Source organism: Magallana gigas, chromosome 8, assembly GCF_963853765.1.
Source record: "Magallana gigas chromosome 8, xbMagGiga1.1, whole genome shotgun sequence".
Lineage (NCBI taxonomy): Eukaryota > Metazoa > Mollusca > Bivalvia > Ostreida > Ostreidae > Magallana > Magallana gigas.
In genome coordinates, this window is record NC_088860.1 from 34,032,785 (window position 1) to 34,050,338 (window position 17,554).

Sequence of the window (17,554 nt, forward strand, 5' to 3'; positions counted from 1 at the left end):
AATAATTTTCCATAAACTTGCCAGATTAACTTTATAGAAGCGCCAATTTTCTGCATATGCAGAGTTATATTTCTTTTAGAAAAAAGCAATTAATTTCTATTAATTTGAGTTTTTAATTCCATTATTTACCTTTAAATTAGAAACATGGGCAACTGACGTATTATATTTTCTCAAATTAATAATGTATACCCTCTAACAGTTTAAAAAGTAGGTTTGCATCTATATATACAGTCGGAGGATGGTTGATCAAATTATATTACATGTAATGGTATATATGTTAAGGCATGCAAAAGTTGGATATATTAAGATTACTCAAAAATACAATTGATAGATAAACACTTGTTAAAATTCGGCTTTTATCAGACCTAGATTGGAATGTGGTGATGTTGTGTTGAGCAGCTGTATAAAAAAAATCCGAATTTGCTTAAACATGTACAAATTAAAGCAACCAGGACAGTGACATGGATCAGAGTTAATTCTTCTAAAATCATTTTCTATAGTGAGCTTAATTTAAAAACCTTACAATCTTATACATTATAAGCTAATTATATTCTACACGATTATAAATGGTTTAGCGCCACAATTTAAGATATGTAAGATTTAATTGAATGCAAATAATCTTTGGTCGAATTAGCTTTTAGCAAGTATCCCCTGTCTTTTATACACATAATTTTGATAATATTCTTTAAATTTGTAATACCATATTCTTATGCTCATAGATAATTTCTTCTTGACTTTGTGTGTTTGAAAGGGTTAACATAGTAACCCTTAAGGGTTAACATAGGCTTATCTGTTATCCAATCCTTTCAATAATTTGAACATTCCGTTCAATAAAACATGTTTAAATTAACAATGTAGGTGCCTGTGATAGAAAGGCCAACCATCTACTCCAACGCTGTTGTATGATCTTGTACACAATATTTCTATTAAAAAATGTAATTTACTTATTCATTGACGAAAACAATTACTGTTAGTAAATTTATTTCAAATATTTGTGATCAAAGCAATTTAGAAACAATTAAAGCAAAATTATTTTATTGTCATCATGTACAAAAATTAGGTTGCTATCTTGCAACAGATTCCATGAAGCAGAATTGTTTATGCCTAGAAAAATAAGCGATTTGATGATATTTAGTTACATCAGAAGTTATCCTAACGGAACAAATAAAACACTTAAACATATCGGCATCCAAGATATATAGTGTCGCGATTGTATAGTGGTTTGAGTCAGATAGAACGAAAACACATCTGAACACCTTGACTGGTTTATCTAGACTGATTTGAACATAAACATATTATCATAACGTTACCATGACGTCATATTATGATGACGTCATAATAGCAATGTCTCACAACGTCATATGCACCTTGACGTCGTATAAGATATTTACCAACATACTCCGGGCCGCAAAATGTACAAAATCACAATTCAAAAAAAATATTAAGGTTCATAATAGGTCGCGTTGTGTTTGAAAAATTAATTAGAAAGTCTTTGACTTCTCCTCAACTCTGGCTCTGAATCGTAAACTTGCAAGGGATATAACTTTGTAATGGGATGGTTTGTTATGGTTCCGTTGCTAAGACGTAAAAGTGCAGATCTTGTGAGTCCATCTCTACCAGTTGATACGTAATGGATAAATAACGAGATGGTGTTGAATAGTTAAGAGAAAACATTCCCTCCGAGGGCCGAAGGAGGGAATGTTTTCTCTAAACTATTCAACACTATCGAGTTATTTATCTTACTTAAAAAAATTCCCCTATTTGAGCCTCTAAGAAGCATTGACCCATTCATATATCCAACTGTGATGTCATACAAAAGTATAATTCCAGCAATACCATACACAATAGCCTCACCAAACACACCTTTTTTATCATGGACGAGTGAACAGGTGCACATATTATAGAAAACCATACCGCTGTACTGAGCAGATATAGATTTAGAAGATGATTTTTTAACGCAAAGTACACACTTGTACAATGTATATAGAGATCCACAGTTCCTGGAAAGACATGCATACCGTTTGAATGATATTTTAAACTTGCAAGGAGAAAGGAAAAATCAAAATTTTGACTTCAATTTACAGACGATGATTTATCTAAAAAATTGATAGGAGTCTTATGAAGTCATAGTGCGACAATATTTCCTAAAACGCTTCTACCATCGTTTTTTATAGTTTTATTTAGACGATAGACAGTGGTAATAACTACAACAAAACAAAGACGAACATAAGCACATATGACATGACGACATCAAATGTTTTCTTTTAAAGATAATAAAATAGTCAAAATTTATAGGCTTAGAATAGTCGGAATGTACAATTATGAATTTTCATTACTATTAAATTTGTTAAAGTTAATTAACTTACTCCATTGTGGTCTAAAACATGAAAAATATTGACAGTCACTGATGTTTCTTGTACTGTGTTTCCTCACGAACCGCACGAGACACACTGAATTCCACAAATCACAACACACGGATATAAACGGAACATACACAAATTTCACAACACGGACAAAAACGGATAAACACACAAAATAAGCCGTGTAACGGCACACTCCCCCCTGTGATGTCCAACATCGCAAACATTCTTACGGTACAAACAGCAGAACAGTCTCTGTAACTGGTCTCACATATGTAACGACACGGCCATTTTTTACGACACGTATTTCGATTTTACGCACTCGTCCGTCTTCACTCGGGAACACACGCTGTACGATACCCATCGGCCATTCATTTCTGGGAGAATCTTGGTCTTTCAATAGTATGACGTCGCCTTCAGCAAGGTTGTTTCGAGGGTCTATCCATTTCCGTCTAGATTGCAACAACTGTAGATATTGGGAATGCCACTTTTTCCAGAATTGGTTAGCCAAGATCTGGACATATTTCCAATGAGATTTATACATGTCCTTAATATCGAAATGTTCAAAAGGTCCAACGTCCAATTCGGTCTTCTGTGTTAATAGAGTGTATGGAGATAACACAGAGGGTTGAGATGGGTCTGTTGATACAGGCACTATAGGTCGGCTGTTTATGATTGCTGCAACTTCCGACATGAGGGTGTTCAATACGTCATGGTTAAGATTTTTCTTTGATTCCTTAAGGAACATAGAGTCCAATATGCGTCGGGTCATTCCAATCATCCTCTCCCACACTCCTCCCATATGGGAAGAATGGGGAGGGTTGAAGATCCAAGTACATCCATTGTTGGTAAGAAAATTTTTCATTGATAAACTTTCTACGTTGACTGCAGCGATCCCTAGAGCATCTGTGCTACCAACAAAATTTGTCCCTCTATCAGAACGGAATTCTGCTACTTTTCCCCGGATGGCTACAAATCTTCTCAAAGCATTGATAAAAGTAGGTGATGCCATATCTTCTACTAGTTCAATATGCACGGCACGACATGTCAGACATGTGAATAAGATTCCCCAACGTTTACTGTTCACTGATCCGCCCCTTGTCTTGCGCGAAGTAATCTCCCATGGTCCAAAGGCGTCAACGCCTACATAGGTAAATGGAGGGGATGGTCTTGTACGACATTCCGGAAGATTTCCCATCTTCTGATGTTCTAATTCACGTCTGAGTTTTCTGCAGATTACACACGAATGTATGATTGATGAAATCAATCTTTTCCCTCCAATTACGCAATATCCAGATGAACGAACAATTCCTTCCGTCAAATGTCTCCCCTGGTGTTTAATAGTTTCATGACATCGTTGAACAAGAAGGCGAGCTAGGTGGGTTTTCCCATGGATGATGATTGGACCATGTTCATTGGATAGAGCATCTCCAGTACGAACTCTTCCTCCTAGTCGTATGATTCCATCATGAAGGTAAGGATCCAGATATCGTAAACAGCTATCTTTGGGTACAGGTTTGTTACCAGCAAGATTTGAGATTTCAGCAGCAAATGTAGTATTTTGACATAATTTCACTAGGAATAGTTCGGTAGCACGGTTCATGTGCACAGTGTCCAAGGGAGGTAGGTTAAGCTTCTTCCTAACAGCTCTTCTAAGAACAGTAAAAGCTCTAACCATAGACGTCCAGGAGGAAAATTTCTCTATTTTCTTGTACACTTCAAAAGTTTTTATACACATTTTTTGCGAGATGACATTCACATTTTTGATTTCACTGTCATTATCTGGGTTGACAAGAGAATAGTCTTCTTTTTCTGTTTTGTCAATTTGTAAATAACTAGGTCCTTGAAACCACAGGCTTTGTGTTAATTCGTTTGCTAGGACTCCTCTGCTTCCGACATCTGCAGGATTGTCTTCTGTCGAAATATAATTCCATTGTTCTGGATCTGAATGTTGACGGATACGCTGGACACGATTGGCGACGTAAGTATGGAAACGCCTCGTTTGATTATGGATGTATCCAAGGACTATGCGACTATCTGTAAAAAATTTCACTTCATGAATGGTTGTGTCGATATTTTTTAACACAAATGATGCAATTTCTGTTGATAAAACTGCTGCACATAACTCTAGTCTGGGAATAGTGTTACTGTGTTGAGGTGATAATTTCGACTTTCCTGTTAATAGTCCATGGTAAGTTTGTCCTTTGTTGGAGATCACACGCAGGTAAGCTACTGCACAAACTGCTTTCTCTGATGCGTCTGAGAATACGTGCATCTCTGTACGAACACTATCTTTAAGTGTAGTTGGAACAATGGTTCTCGAAATTTGTATGTTTGACAAATGATACAGGGAATTACACCAAGTTCTCCATCTGTTTGCAATTTTCAATGGAACAATGTCATCCCAACAAATAGGTAAATTGATCACTTCCCGAAATATGAATCTGCCTTGCAAAATCACAGGTGCTATAAATCCAAGTGGATCATATAGGCTGTTCAAACATGAAAGAATATCTCTCTTTGTAGGTGAAAAGTCCTCGACTTTTGGTACGAATTGAAATGTAAACATATCTGACTTTAAATTCCACGCGAGTCCCAGACTTCGCTGTAAAGGTATTTGATGAAAGTCTAAATTCACATCCTGGAAGTCTTTCGTCCTATCTTCTGGAGGAAGTTTATCCATGACTTGTGGACTGTTAGACGCAAATGTATGAAAGTTCAAGTTCCCTTCCTCTTTAAGTATAGTTTGTGTACTCTGTAAGATTTCCAATGCTTCATCTTCTTCTGCATAAGATACGAGACCATCGTCGACATAGAAATTTCGGTTTACAAATTCATATACTCTTGGGTCACAGTCTCTTCTCTCTTGAACACATCGTCTTAAACAATAGGTTGCTACTGCCGGAGATGGTGAATTACCAAAGAGATGAACACACATCCGGTATTCCGTTAGTGGTAGTGTGGGATCATTGTCTTGAAACCAAATAAAGCGAACAAAGTTCCTGTGATCTTCTCGAATTTTGAATGAATGGAACATTTGTTCAATGTCACCTGTCACTCCTATTTTCTCTTTTCTGAATCTTAACAGTACTCCATGAAGACTGTTAGTTAAATCTGGACCGCTTAACAAAATGGAGTTAAGGGATTGTCCTTGGAATGTTGCGGACGAATCAAAAACCATGCGTATTTGGTTTGGTTTTTTGGGGTTGTAAACTCCAAATATAGGAAGATACCAACACTCTTCTTCGTTTTTAAGTACTGGTGCTATTTCTGCATGTCCTTTGGAAAATACTTTCTCCATAAAAGAAATTGAATGTTCCATTTTCAAAGGGTTCTTCTTACAAGATGCTAAGAATGATAAAGTTCTCTTCATAACTAGTTCACGGTTGTTGGGAAGTCTTTTTCGATCTGTTTTAAATGGAAGAGGTGCGGTCCAGGACCCATTTTCATCTCTGTAACATTCACTATCCATGATCTTCATGAATTCTCTGTCATTCACTGATAGGCCAGGTTGATCATCATCGGGTGTTCTCACAAAGATATCAGAAGTTATGATTTCCTCGTTTGATGTATCATACAAATTATTTCTAACTTCTGACACTTTCATGTAGGCTGGACAGGGTAGAAAGGTTGAACTTCTTCCTGATGGTAAGATATATGTTTTGTTAGTCACAACATGTGGTATATGTGTCTTGTCAAGACAACATTCTCCTATGATTGTCCACCCTAATGACAACTTTTGTGCAAAAGGAGTACCAGAAGGTCCAGTTTTCTGCGTCAACACGTGATGAGCATCTGGATGATCTCTTCCAATTAGTAAGAGAATTTCTGCATTTTCGTTTAATTCTGGTAAGTCGGTAGCTAAATCTGCTAGATGAGAATGAGCACGTGCTATGTTTGGTGTGGGAATTTCTTCTCTGCAGTTGGGAATGTCATCACATTAATTCTATCACTGAATGTAAATAGACCGGACTTCCTTCTGAAATTGGTTCCACGGTAAAGTTTGATGCACATCTCCCACTAAGTGTCACAGAACCACTACACGATGACAATGTGTAAGTCACAGAGTCGGTAGGTATATCAAACATATTGAAGAAATCTGAGCGTGCAAGAGTTCTACTGCTCTGATCATCTATGATCGCGTACATAGATTTTTTGTCGGATGGATTATCTGTTGGATAAACATTAACAAGAATAGTTTTCGAGCATGATTTGCCTTCAAAGTTCATTCCACATACCACAGTACACTTGTTCTGCACATCAACTTTCTTTTGGTAAGTTGTCTCCTTATATTGGTCTTGACGACTGAATCGGTCATCATGAAGTGTAGTGTGATGATTTTCACTATCACAGTACTCGCATTTCACGACTGTTCTGCAATCTCGAGCTAGGTGATTCCAGTCCAAGCATCGGAAACACAAACCCGAATTTTTAAGGATTGTTTTTCTTTCTGATAATGGTTTATAGCGAAATGTTTTACAGTCCTAAAGACTATGGTTAGCATTATGAATAGGACACCACTTTTGCCCTCTGTAGTCTAAATTTCTGTTGGGTTCCACTTCAGTTTTGCATGATAGAACTGTAGTATTTTTTGTTTTTCTGTACTGGTTTGGTGTAGGAGCACTCGAGGATGCTTCGTACTGAAATCCCGGATCATTACGGATCTTGCTCATTTCTTGTAAAAATTCAACAAAATATGAAAATGGTGGGTATGGAACACTCTTTTTGGTTTTATAGTTTGAGGCACGCATTGTCCACTTTTCTTGAATGTTGAACGGTAGTTTATTTACAATTGGGTTGATTCCGGACGATGAATCAAAGTATGACAACAATGCGGAATAGTTTGGATCTTCTTTGATAGCCTCAATTTCTGCTAAAATGTCCACTAACTCGTATAGTCGTTTACTGTCTCGATTGGTAATTCTGGGAAAATCTCTGAGTTTTGTTTTCAATGCAGATTCAACTAACTCCGGGCTTCCATAACGTTCTTGAAGTCTTGACCAAATTCTTTCAAGTCCTCTCTTTGGATATGTTGTATTTGCTGTTCTGATACTAGCTGCAAATTTGGAGGATTCAGGACCCAGGAATTTCACCAATAAATCCATCTCTTCAAATGGGGTAACTTGTAATTCTTCAGTAATGCTCTTGAAGCTAGTTTTCCATGTAGTGAATGTTTCTGGTTTATCGTTGAAATGTGAGAATCTTGAGAACAACAAATCTTTCTTGAGTAAAAATCTTGTAAGATCACTCACAACAGTTGGACTTTCAGGAGTTTTTACATTTTGACTTGATAATTCTCTCAATATAGATTTTTGAATAGTCGGAGTCTCTTTGTTGTTTGACTTTTCATGGTTAGTTTGTGAAAAAACACTTTCTGAATCACAGGTTGAAAAGGGATCAATGTCAAATTTGTCATCACTGTGATCATTGATATAACGAGCAGTGTACTGATTACGGTTAACTGGGGTATCAATGTGTTTTGGTATGATGGACCTCTGTTTACTATCTGTATCAAAATTCTGTAATGCTCGTACTTCTGCTTCCGCCACAGCAGCTTTACGCTCCTCTTTTAAAAATTGATGAGTGGCCTCTAGTTCTGCTTTTTTCCTTTCATTTTCAGCTTGACGTTTAGCTTCCATTTCTCTGAGGGATGCTTTCTGTTTTAAAAGGGATAGTTCTTTTTCACGGAACTGAACATTTGCACGTTGTGATTCTGCTTCCATGCGCTTCTTGAATAACATTGAACTAACACTAGATGACATAGTTCCTTGTGAACTCTTTGAGACACTTTCAGTGATTTCCATGCGAGAATCCCGGATTCTTTTTCTTAAATTCTGAATAATATCTTTTCCTTTGTCAAAGGTAGCCTTCTGGGAGTCCAACTCCTTTTGGCTTTCAGATGTATTGGTTCGAGTAAGGTATTCAAAAAACATTTTATTTTCTTTTTCATATCTTTTTCCCATGTCATCAAGATTGGAAGCCAGAGCACGTAGTGCTTTGATATCGTTACCAATGTTTTCAATTTCACTTGGAATATTTTCTATATCATTCCATATTTTGTCAATTTTTGCAGAATATTTCTGTACTTCATTCTCGTAAAGTTCTTTACCTTTGTTAGTAAGAGTTCTTACACGTTTTTCTTCTTCCGTACGTTCAGGTTCAGGTTCAGTTTGTTCAGCTGTCTGATTTTGGTCCTTTTCTTCGTGATCTCCGTCGACGACGGTTTCTTGTGGGTTCGATTTATCTGCTGACGCCATGTTGAAATATGGGAATGGATTATTACTGTAACGCTTCTACCATCGTTTTTTATAGTTTTATTTAGACGATAGACAGTGGTAATAACTACAACAAAACAAAGACGAACATAAGCACATATGACATGACGACATCAAATGTTTTCTTTTAAAGATAATAAAATAGTCAAAATTTATAGGCTTAGAATAGTCAGAATGTACAATTATGAATTTTCATTACTATTAAATTTGTTAAAGTTAATTAACTTACTCCATTGTGGTCTAAAACATGAAAAATATTGACAGTCACTGATGTTTCTTGTACTGTGTTTCCTCACGAACCGCACGAGACACACTGAATTCCACAAATCACAACACACGGATATAAACGGAACATACACAAATTTCACAACACGGACAAAAACGGATAAACACACAAAATAAGCCGTGTAACGGCACATTTCCTATATTGTTAAACTAATTAGAAGGAGTGATATGGTTCAAGGTTTAAAGAGGAAGTCTAAAAGTTTATGAAAGTGATTCATATGCGATCCCGAATCTATCAAAATTAAGAAAAGGAGATATTTCTGCAAAAAATTTATTCGTGGATTATCGGATATACATTTATGGATGACAAAATTCTGTTTTATAAATTTGGATTTATATTGGAAATACACTTTTCAACATTTTTTCAGTTTTCTTTGTTTAATGCCCTATTGGATATTTGAATATCCAACTGATTGACGGTTGGATATTAAAAATATCCAACTCCTATCAGTTGGATATTTATATATCCAACACCTGCTGGTTGAATAGTGAAAATAAACGTTGACTAAATACAATGGGTGACGTCATAGAAGTTTTTTAAGTTTTGTGAAATCATCATGGACTTGGACGACATCTCCAATCTTAATCTTATTACATGTTGTTCCTGTTCTGCGATGATATTGTCTCAGAGAAGTAAGATATTCCGTCTTCCATCTGTTCCAGAAGCTTTGTAGGAGATGAATTTGTTGTTTCATAAATTGATTAGCTTTCTCGTGATTTAATAGAGAATCATTGTTGGTATCCTCTTCATCAAAATAAGGTAGAGATGTCAATCTTCTTCCATACAGCAGCTGATATGGTGTAAGAAGCTGCAAATCCTCCGGATCTGTTGAAATATAAGTCATTGGTCTGTCATTCAGCATCGCTTCTATTTCTGTTACAGTGCTGCTATCGTGAAAGTTGACAAAACTATCCTATCCTATCCTATATCCTGTATCCTGCATCCTATCCTGCAAATAAGCTCTATCCTATCCTATCCTATCCTATCCTATACCTTCAAAATATAGGAATGCAATTTAAATGAAACGAAATTTAAGAATTAAATGATTTTATCAATTAATGTAGTACTCAAAATGAATATTTGAATCTTAAAACCGAATATTCTTCGAGCGGGATAACTTATTTACCTGTGCTATTGTAAAATTAAATCGTACGCGGGATTGACACAATAACGTAAACAAACAGGTAAGCGATTTGATTTTTGATTTTACTATATGTATTCATAAAAAAACAGATAAATAACTTCGATGCACTCATTAAGGAACTGTTTAGTCACATATTTTTATCAAATTATTTTGTTATTACATATAACTGAGCGTAATTATCATTATTCGAGCGATTCGCTCGGCGATAAATGTAAACACGATCTGGAAATAAATATTTCTTTTAGGAAGTTTATATCGTTTATAGTTAAAACACTTGGAGTTATTTTTAATGTATACATTATTAAGCATTTATAGCTACATAATGTAACTAACATTTATTAAATCGATATGTCCAGGTTAATAATTGACAGAAGTATGCGTCCCTGTTATTGGGCATCGAAGAAATTACATGAAACATGAAGCAATGTCTGTTTCTTGTATACATGTTTATCTTTTAAAATGCCGAATTGGTCGTTGATAAATTTAAGCTTTTATACTTTGCAGGCTTTAAATGAAGTAAATACAGAAATCTATTTATGACATTGTCAAATGTTGTATCGAAACCTCGTAGTAACTCCGTACTTGCGTACGAATTGACAAAGATGTAGCGCCTACATTTTAGCACGCATCAATGTTATTCACCGCGTTCAGGATAGAATAATTATTCTTTAATGGTTTAACTTGTTAAACGTATTAAATTGACATTGTAAATACATTGTTAAGCCATTTTCGTTTCGCAAAATAACTCTGAAATTTATACTCGAATCTGATTGGCTACAGGATGCAGGATAGGATAGGATAGGATAGGATAGAACTTAACTTTTATATTTCTATCCTGTATCGTGCATCCTGCATCCTATCCTATCCTATCCTTGTCAACTTTCAGGATAGCAGCACTGTACTACGGTGTAAAGAGTCTCCATATTTATCTTTGAGCGTCCAAGAACTTTCAGTAATGAAGTCTTTGTCAATCCGATGAGTCTCTCCCACCATCCACCATACCATGGAGCTCGACTTGGAATGAATTTCCATTGTACTCCATATTCAGCAAGTTTTTGATGTACGTTTTCTGCATGCGATGATCTAATGATTTCCTTGGATGCAGATTGAAAGGTTGTTGCATTATCTGAGATCATGATACTAGGCATTGATCTCCTACTGATAAATCTTCTGAATGCAAGAAGAAATGAGCTCTGTGTTAGGTTTGGTACTAACTCTAGGTGTAAGGATCGAGTTGAGGCACAGGTAAAAAGGCATATATAAGCTTTAGAGTCTTCTCCCAATTTATCTTTGACATAAAGGGGTCCTGCAAAATCTATGCCTGTCACGGTAAATGGAGATTTCATATGTAGACGGTCCTTTGGTAGCGGAGGGGGTTCTGGAGCTTCATAAGACTTTCCAATAACTTTTCTACAGCTGATACATCCTCTAAGAATTCCTTTCACACGTTGTCGAATCGATATCCTCGGTATCCAATATTGTTCATGAAGTAAGGTAATTGTTGAATTCAAACTGGCATGGGCATGTTTGTTGTGTGTATCAACAATAATAAGATGCGTCAATCGATGATATGTTGGAAGAAGGTATGGAAATTTTGTTTTATCCATCAGTGGCGCATTGTGAATTCTTCCTCCACACCTTAAAAATCCCTCGTTATCGAGGAACAGTTTCAGTTGCTGGATTAATGTTGGTTTCCTTCCAGATGGATGTTTAAGATATTCCATTTCTTTTGTAAACTCTGTTCTCTGTACATCTTGTATAAGCAGTCTAGTAACTTCACTTAACTCTTGTTTACTGAGAAATCCTGCTGTCTTTTCACTAGAATGTCTGCAGTTGTGAATGAATCCTCTTATGTATGCAAAAACTCTGACTAACTTCATGAGTGAACTCTTATCTTCAAGTTTCAGTATTGACTGTATATTTTCAGTCTTGATGTCTACAGTATCTTGAATCTTCGTTTGATGATTCGTATCACTCTCTTCTTCTGTGCTTGTGGAACATAGTATTGCCTTTGTTGGTCCATCCCATACAGGCCATTTATTGGGTTCCATTAACCATTCTGGTCCATTCCACCAGAGGGTATCCTCTTTGAATTTCTAAAGGGCAATTCCTTGTGTGAGATAGTCAGCAGGATTACAGTATGTTGGACAATACTGTCATGTTGAAGATTCGCTGATTTCCCGAATTTCATTTACTCGGTTTGCTACAAATCTGTTTGGCGTTTTCTGTGAAATGATCAAGTGAAGTACAATTTGACTGTCACACCAAAAGTACATTTTGTTAACTCCTGTTATTTCTTTTACATGTTTTCCCAATCTTGCTCCAATAAGTGCTCCCATGAGTTCTAGTCTTGGAAGTGTGATCTGCTTGATTGGTGTCACTCGATTTTTGGCCATAAGTAATGTTATCTTGTTCTTTGATAACAGACACATGCACCATACGCTTGCTGACTTGCATCGGAGAAAACGTGCAATGAATCACAACTACAATCAATTGATGAACTGTTATTTCTGTTTATTCTGATGTCCAGTGCATCACAAATTTCTGATGAGATTTCTCTCCATGTAGTCTGCATAGACTTAGGCAGTTTTTTTTATCCCATTTCAAATTAGCTTTCCTTAACTCTTGCATGAAAATCTTCGCCTTCACAGAAATAGGACTTAATAATCCAAGTGGATCAAACACCTTTGATGTTTCTCTCAATACTTCTCGCTTTGTGGTCACACGATACTTCTTTTGTCCAGTATCATTCTTTGCATATTGAAGAGTATCTTCTTGTGGATTCCATTTCATTCCAAGAACTTTAACGACATAGTCTTCACCCGCTGTTTTTTCTGCTTTTGATAAGTATTGTAGCATCTCACTGTTGGAGCTACAGGAACGAAGATTAAAACCTCCTGCTGCAAGTAAGGTTCTTGATTCTTTGTAGAATTTCATAGCTGTTTCCTCACTCTGGAAGCTGGCTAAAACATTGTCAACATAGTGATTTTGTTCAAGAAGAGATGAAATTTCATTTACATTTTCTTGAAAATGTTTCATCAGAGTAGCGCTGAGGATAAAAGGTGAACAAGTTGCTCCAAACAGGACAGATCGAAAGCGGTAAGTTGTCAATGGACTCGATGCATTACCGGGATCACTAAGCCAAAGGAATCGTGTTGCATCATAGTCTTTCTGGTGAAGCTCAATTTATAGGAAGGCCTTTTCAATATCTGCTGTTACTGCAAACTTATTCAGTCTGAATCTGGTCAATATTGACGTGATGTCATTCATCATAGGGGAGTATGGCTCAATGCAGTCGTTTAGACTAACATGTCCAGTTTTGTCCTTGCAGCTACAATCGTACACAATTCTAATCGGGGTTGTAGTGCTGTCCTTTTTCACAGGGTGATGAGGGATATAATTGACAATATTTTCTGAATTTTCTGGATCTTTAACTTCCTCAATAAGTCCTTTGTTTGCTTGATCCTTTATTATATCACTGTACAGCTTGAACATTTTTTGATCCTTTGCTAATCTCTGAATAACATTTTCTGTTCTTCTTTTCACAATATCATAGTTTGTAGGTAAGCAGGGAGAGTTTTCCTTCCAGGGAACTTTAGCAACATACTGACCATCCTCTTTATCGATTGATGTAGCAGCATAATTCAAGAGTTTCTCATTGCCTTTCATCTCTTCACTGTGATCATCAATTCCCAGGGATTCAATTTTCCAGAATTTTTCCAGGTCAACCTCTTCCAATTTATGATCTGCCAAAATATGGAACATTCCTGAATGCTGTTTTCCAGATGAGTGGATAGGTCCAGATATAAGATATCCAACCTTTGATTCGACCGCTGTGGGTCCATTTCCTCTGATGATTTTGTCTCCTACTATGCTCCAATAGTAGTCTGCACCAATTAGCATTGAAATATGGAACTGCTCATCTGAGCTGACTGGGTGTGCCAATTTCAATCCCTTTAGATATGAGAGTTCCCTGATATTGACACGTGCTCTGTTGAAGATTGGAGCTGCTATTGTTGGAATGTTGATGACCTCCATTGGAATTTTCTCTACGGTTTGTGTTTCTAGTTGAACTGTAGCTTTCTCGAGGTTACGAACTTCACTGTTCTTGTCTCCAAATGCTGAAATCTTTAGAGTGATGGATCCCGTTAATTTTATGTCAAGTTTCTGTGCTAACTCCTCAGTTATAAATGAGTTTTGAGCTCCTTCATCTAGCAAAAGATTGCAGTTGACTTCTTGATTTCTATATTAAATTGGTGTCACAGCAGTTTTTAGCAGTACTTCAGTGTTGGCTCTAACATGTGATGAACAGTGAAGCTGGAATGACTGCTCTCGTTGATGTGGCTGTTTGAATTGTGTGCTCTCGGAATTAACAGCTCTCTCTGAAGTACTTCGTTGGAATTGAGAATTGCGGCAAATACTAGTATGATGAAGCTTTTTGCAATTCCTACACTTGAAAAGCGACTGACATTCGCTTACTTTGTGTTTTCCAAAGCAATTAAAGCAGACTTTCTTCTGTTTGACGATTAATATCCTTTCTTCATAATCAGTGATGACATGGCAAGCCGCTGGCGAGTGTTTTCCATTACAAAACAAGCATTGCTTTACCGCAGTTCCTTGCTTGATGGTTTTCTTATTGTTTGCTCAGGACTGTAACAAAGTTAGCAGTTGGGATGAACTCCTGTGATTCTTGGTTAGATCTTGTATTGCTAGCATTTCCAGCATCCTGAACGCAAAGTTCCTTCTTTATTGCTCTCCTCAATGAGTTTAAATCCCAGTTGTCATCTCCTTAGTCCCAAGTAATGTTCTTCCGAATGTCTGCTGGGAGCTTGTTGTAAATCATGGGTGTTAGAATTGTCCCATACGTGGTTTCGTCAGTGCCCAAGGACTCCAAACCTCTAATACAGCACTCCATATTGTCATAAAAAATTCTCAAACAATCTGGATTAGACTTTGGTAGTTGTATGTTGATAAGAGCCTGTATGTGCGCATTGACGATTTTATGATTTTGGCCATATCTTTCAAATGAGACATCTACTGCCTGTCTGTAGTTTGTATTGGTCAAACTAAATCCTGAAATAACACGAAGTGCTTCTCCACATAACAATGACCGAGGGTAGCTAAATTTTTCTACATCAGATAAAGTGTTGTTTCCATGGATACTTGTATTGTAACAATCCCAAAATGTTTGCCATTCAAGATTTCCCTCAAAAATTGGTAGATTGACTTTCGGTAACTTATGGGAGTATGCTGAGTGAGTAGCACTACTATTGGAGTTTGGATTCAAATTGAGGCTTGTAACAGTCTGCTGAACACATGAATTTTGAGAAAAATCATGCGTCGAATGAGCATTCTCTTCGATATGAAGATGTTCATTGTGATCCGAATACTGGTAACTGCTGGCAGTTGCATTTAAAGTTGATCCTTGTACTAAGAGATGTTTTTTGGTTTTCTTAATTGTTGACTCTATATTAAATTTGTACTCATCTGCCTCATGGATTTCCTTTTCCACATCCTCTTCAACTGTATCTTCTAGAATACTTTCATCTAGATTCCTTAGAATTTCTTGCTTCTCCTTTAGTGTTGATACTTTAGTCTCTATATCCTCTGAATTGTTTTCCTCTAAAAATGATTCTTCCAATTTTCTCAAAAGTCTTGTTACAGCACTTCTTTGTCCTGAACGAACTGCTCTAAGTTTAGAAGTCATCTCTCCGTTTGGTCACGGCACCAAAATGTCGCGATTGTATAGTGGTCTTTGAGTCAGATAGAACGAAAACACATCTGAACACTTTGACTGGTTTATCTAGACTGATTTGAACATAAACATATTATCATAACGTTACCATGACGTCATATTACGATGACGTCATAATAGCAATGTCTCACAACGTCACATGCACCTTGACGTCGTATAAGATATTTACCAACATAAAGTTACTACAGCATTGTTCACGAAAGAGTACATGTTAGCGTATCATCATTTTGTAAACTGTTATTGGTTGGATGGGTGTGAATACAAAATTTGATATACTGTTAATTTTGTATTTTCACCCACCCAAAACTATACAATGAGCAATATAAAAGTTACAATTTATTGGGTGAATGTAAAAGCAAAATTAAACAATATGACGTATTGTAATTTTTTTTATATGTATACACTTCTCCAGTGAATTTAAAAAAAGAAGTTTTTTTCTGAATTGACTAGTTTACCGTGTAACAATGTATACAAATATTTTTTAAAAACATATTTTTTTTTTAAAAATATATAGATATCACACAAGACAGCAATTATATGCGAAAAGTTTATTATGAATAAAATAGTTATTAAAGTAGATCCAATGTTCTTTGACGTCATACTTTATTGTAAAACTTTGAATTCTTTAAAAATTTGTGCAAAATAGTTTCATTTCTTTCTTATGAATATAATATCATGGATGTAATTAGAAATACTGTTAAGTTCAAGATATTTTTAAGATTGCAGCTTAATTTTATCCTAAATTTTCAATTTTTTATACATTTTATGTATGCTAAGGGAAAATAATTTTTTTTCTGACTTTTCTCTTAGTTGTATGTCTAAATGATATAATTTTTCTTAATTCCAACAACCAATTTTAAAATGTGTTTGTAGTTTTAGTTTTCTAACACAGTTGACAATGAAGTTAAAGAAGATAAAAAAGTTTCTGCCAACAAAGATTTTACTTTTAACAAAAAAGTACGGTTTTCTGATGCAAAAATATGCTCTAATTCATGTTTATTTGACTTCTCAAAAAGAGTAATGACATGTATATTTTTTCTAATAATTGATGAAATTTAAGTCTATTAAGTTGAAATCAGTTCTGTTTTTCAACTTTCATCAGAGAATTTCACAAGTACGGATTTACCATAAATATTTAAAAGGATTAATTGTAAATTCAAAAAATTATCATTCAAGTCTCATTTTTAACACCCCCCCCCCCCCAGTTGAATGATGTAAACATGTAAATCTACAGAGTAAATATGTAAAAACTGTAAATTTTTAATTAAATAAACTCAAGTTATAAACATTGATTCCTTAATTTGTGCTTCTTTGTTGTTGAATTTTGAACCGGTTTCATGATCAAAATTCCACGTTGCGGCTCAATTTTCAACGGATGAGGGTCTTTATTCAACAACTTTGGTCTCAATATTCAACGTGGAAAAATGAACCCCGGGTCAATTTTCAACCCGGGTCAAATTTTCGTTACACCGGTTCCCTTTTAATAGCTTGTTTTAATGGACGTGATAGCACTGTACAACTTTTACTGCGTAATGGAGCAAAAATTAATCTATGTACGAAAGACAGAATTAGCCCTCATATTTATGCTTTTATGAATATACATTACGAAACTGTTAATATTTTAAGTAATAACGCTGCAGACTCTAGCCTGGCTTGTGGATGTACATATATATATATATATATATATATATATATATATATATATATATATATATATATATATATATATATATA

The 17,554-nt window shown here is 35.6% G+C and overlaps 3 protein-coding genes across 3 annotated transcripts; all 3 read right to left on the reverse strand.

Annotated features, from left to right (window-relative positions):
* Positions 1 to 2,589: 2,589 nt before the first annotated feature.
* On the reverse strand, positions 2,590 to 4,635 carry LOC136270978 (uncharacterized). Its single transcript, XM_066070028.1, has one exon. The coding sequence runs from the start codon at positions 4,633 to 4,635 to the stop codon at positions 2,590 to 2,592; it is 2,046 nt and encodes a 681-aa protein (XP_065926100.1).
* Positions 4,636 to 6,844: 2,209 nt separating this feature from the next.
* LOC136270979 (putative protein tag-278) lies at positions 6,845 to 9,052 on the reverse strand. The gene is made up of 2 exons (XM_066070029.1): positions 8,865 to 9,052; positions 6,845 to 8,702 (listed from the first exon to the last, which is right to left on the reverse strand). The coding sequence occupies exon 2, from the start codon at positions 8,615 to 8,617 to the stop codon at positions 6,845 to 6,847; it is 1,773 nt and encodes a 590-aa protein (XP_065926101.1). The 5' UTR covers positions 8,618 to 8,702; positions 8,865 to 9,052.
* A 4,199-nt stretch (positions 9,053 to 13,251) lies between these two features.
* Positions 13,252 to 15,772, reverse strand: LOC136270980 (uncharacterized). The gene is made up of 2 exons (XM_066070030.1): positions 15,549 to 15,772; positions 13,252 to 14,308 (listed from the first exon to the last, which is right to left on the reverse strand). Exons 1-2 carry the CDS (start codon positions 15,770 to 15,772, stop codon positions 13,252 to 13,254), a joined length of 1,281 nt encoding a protein of 426 aa, XP_065926102.1.
* Positions 15,773 to 17,554: the final 1,782 nt, after the last annotated feature.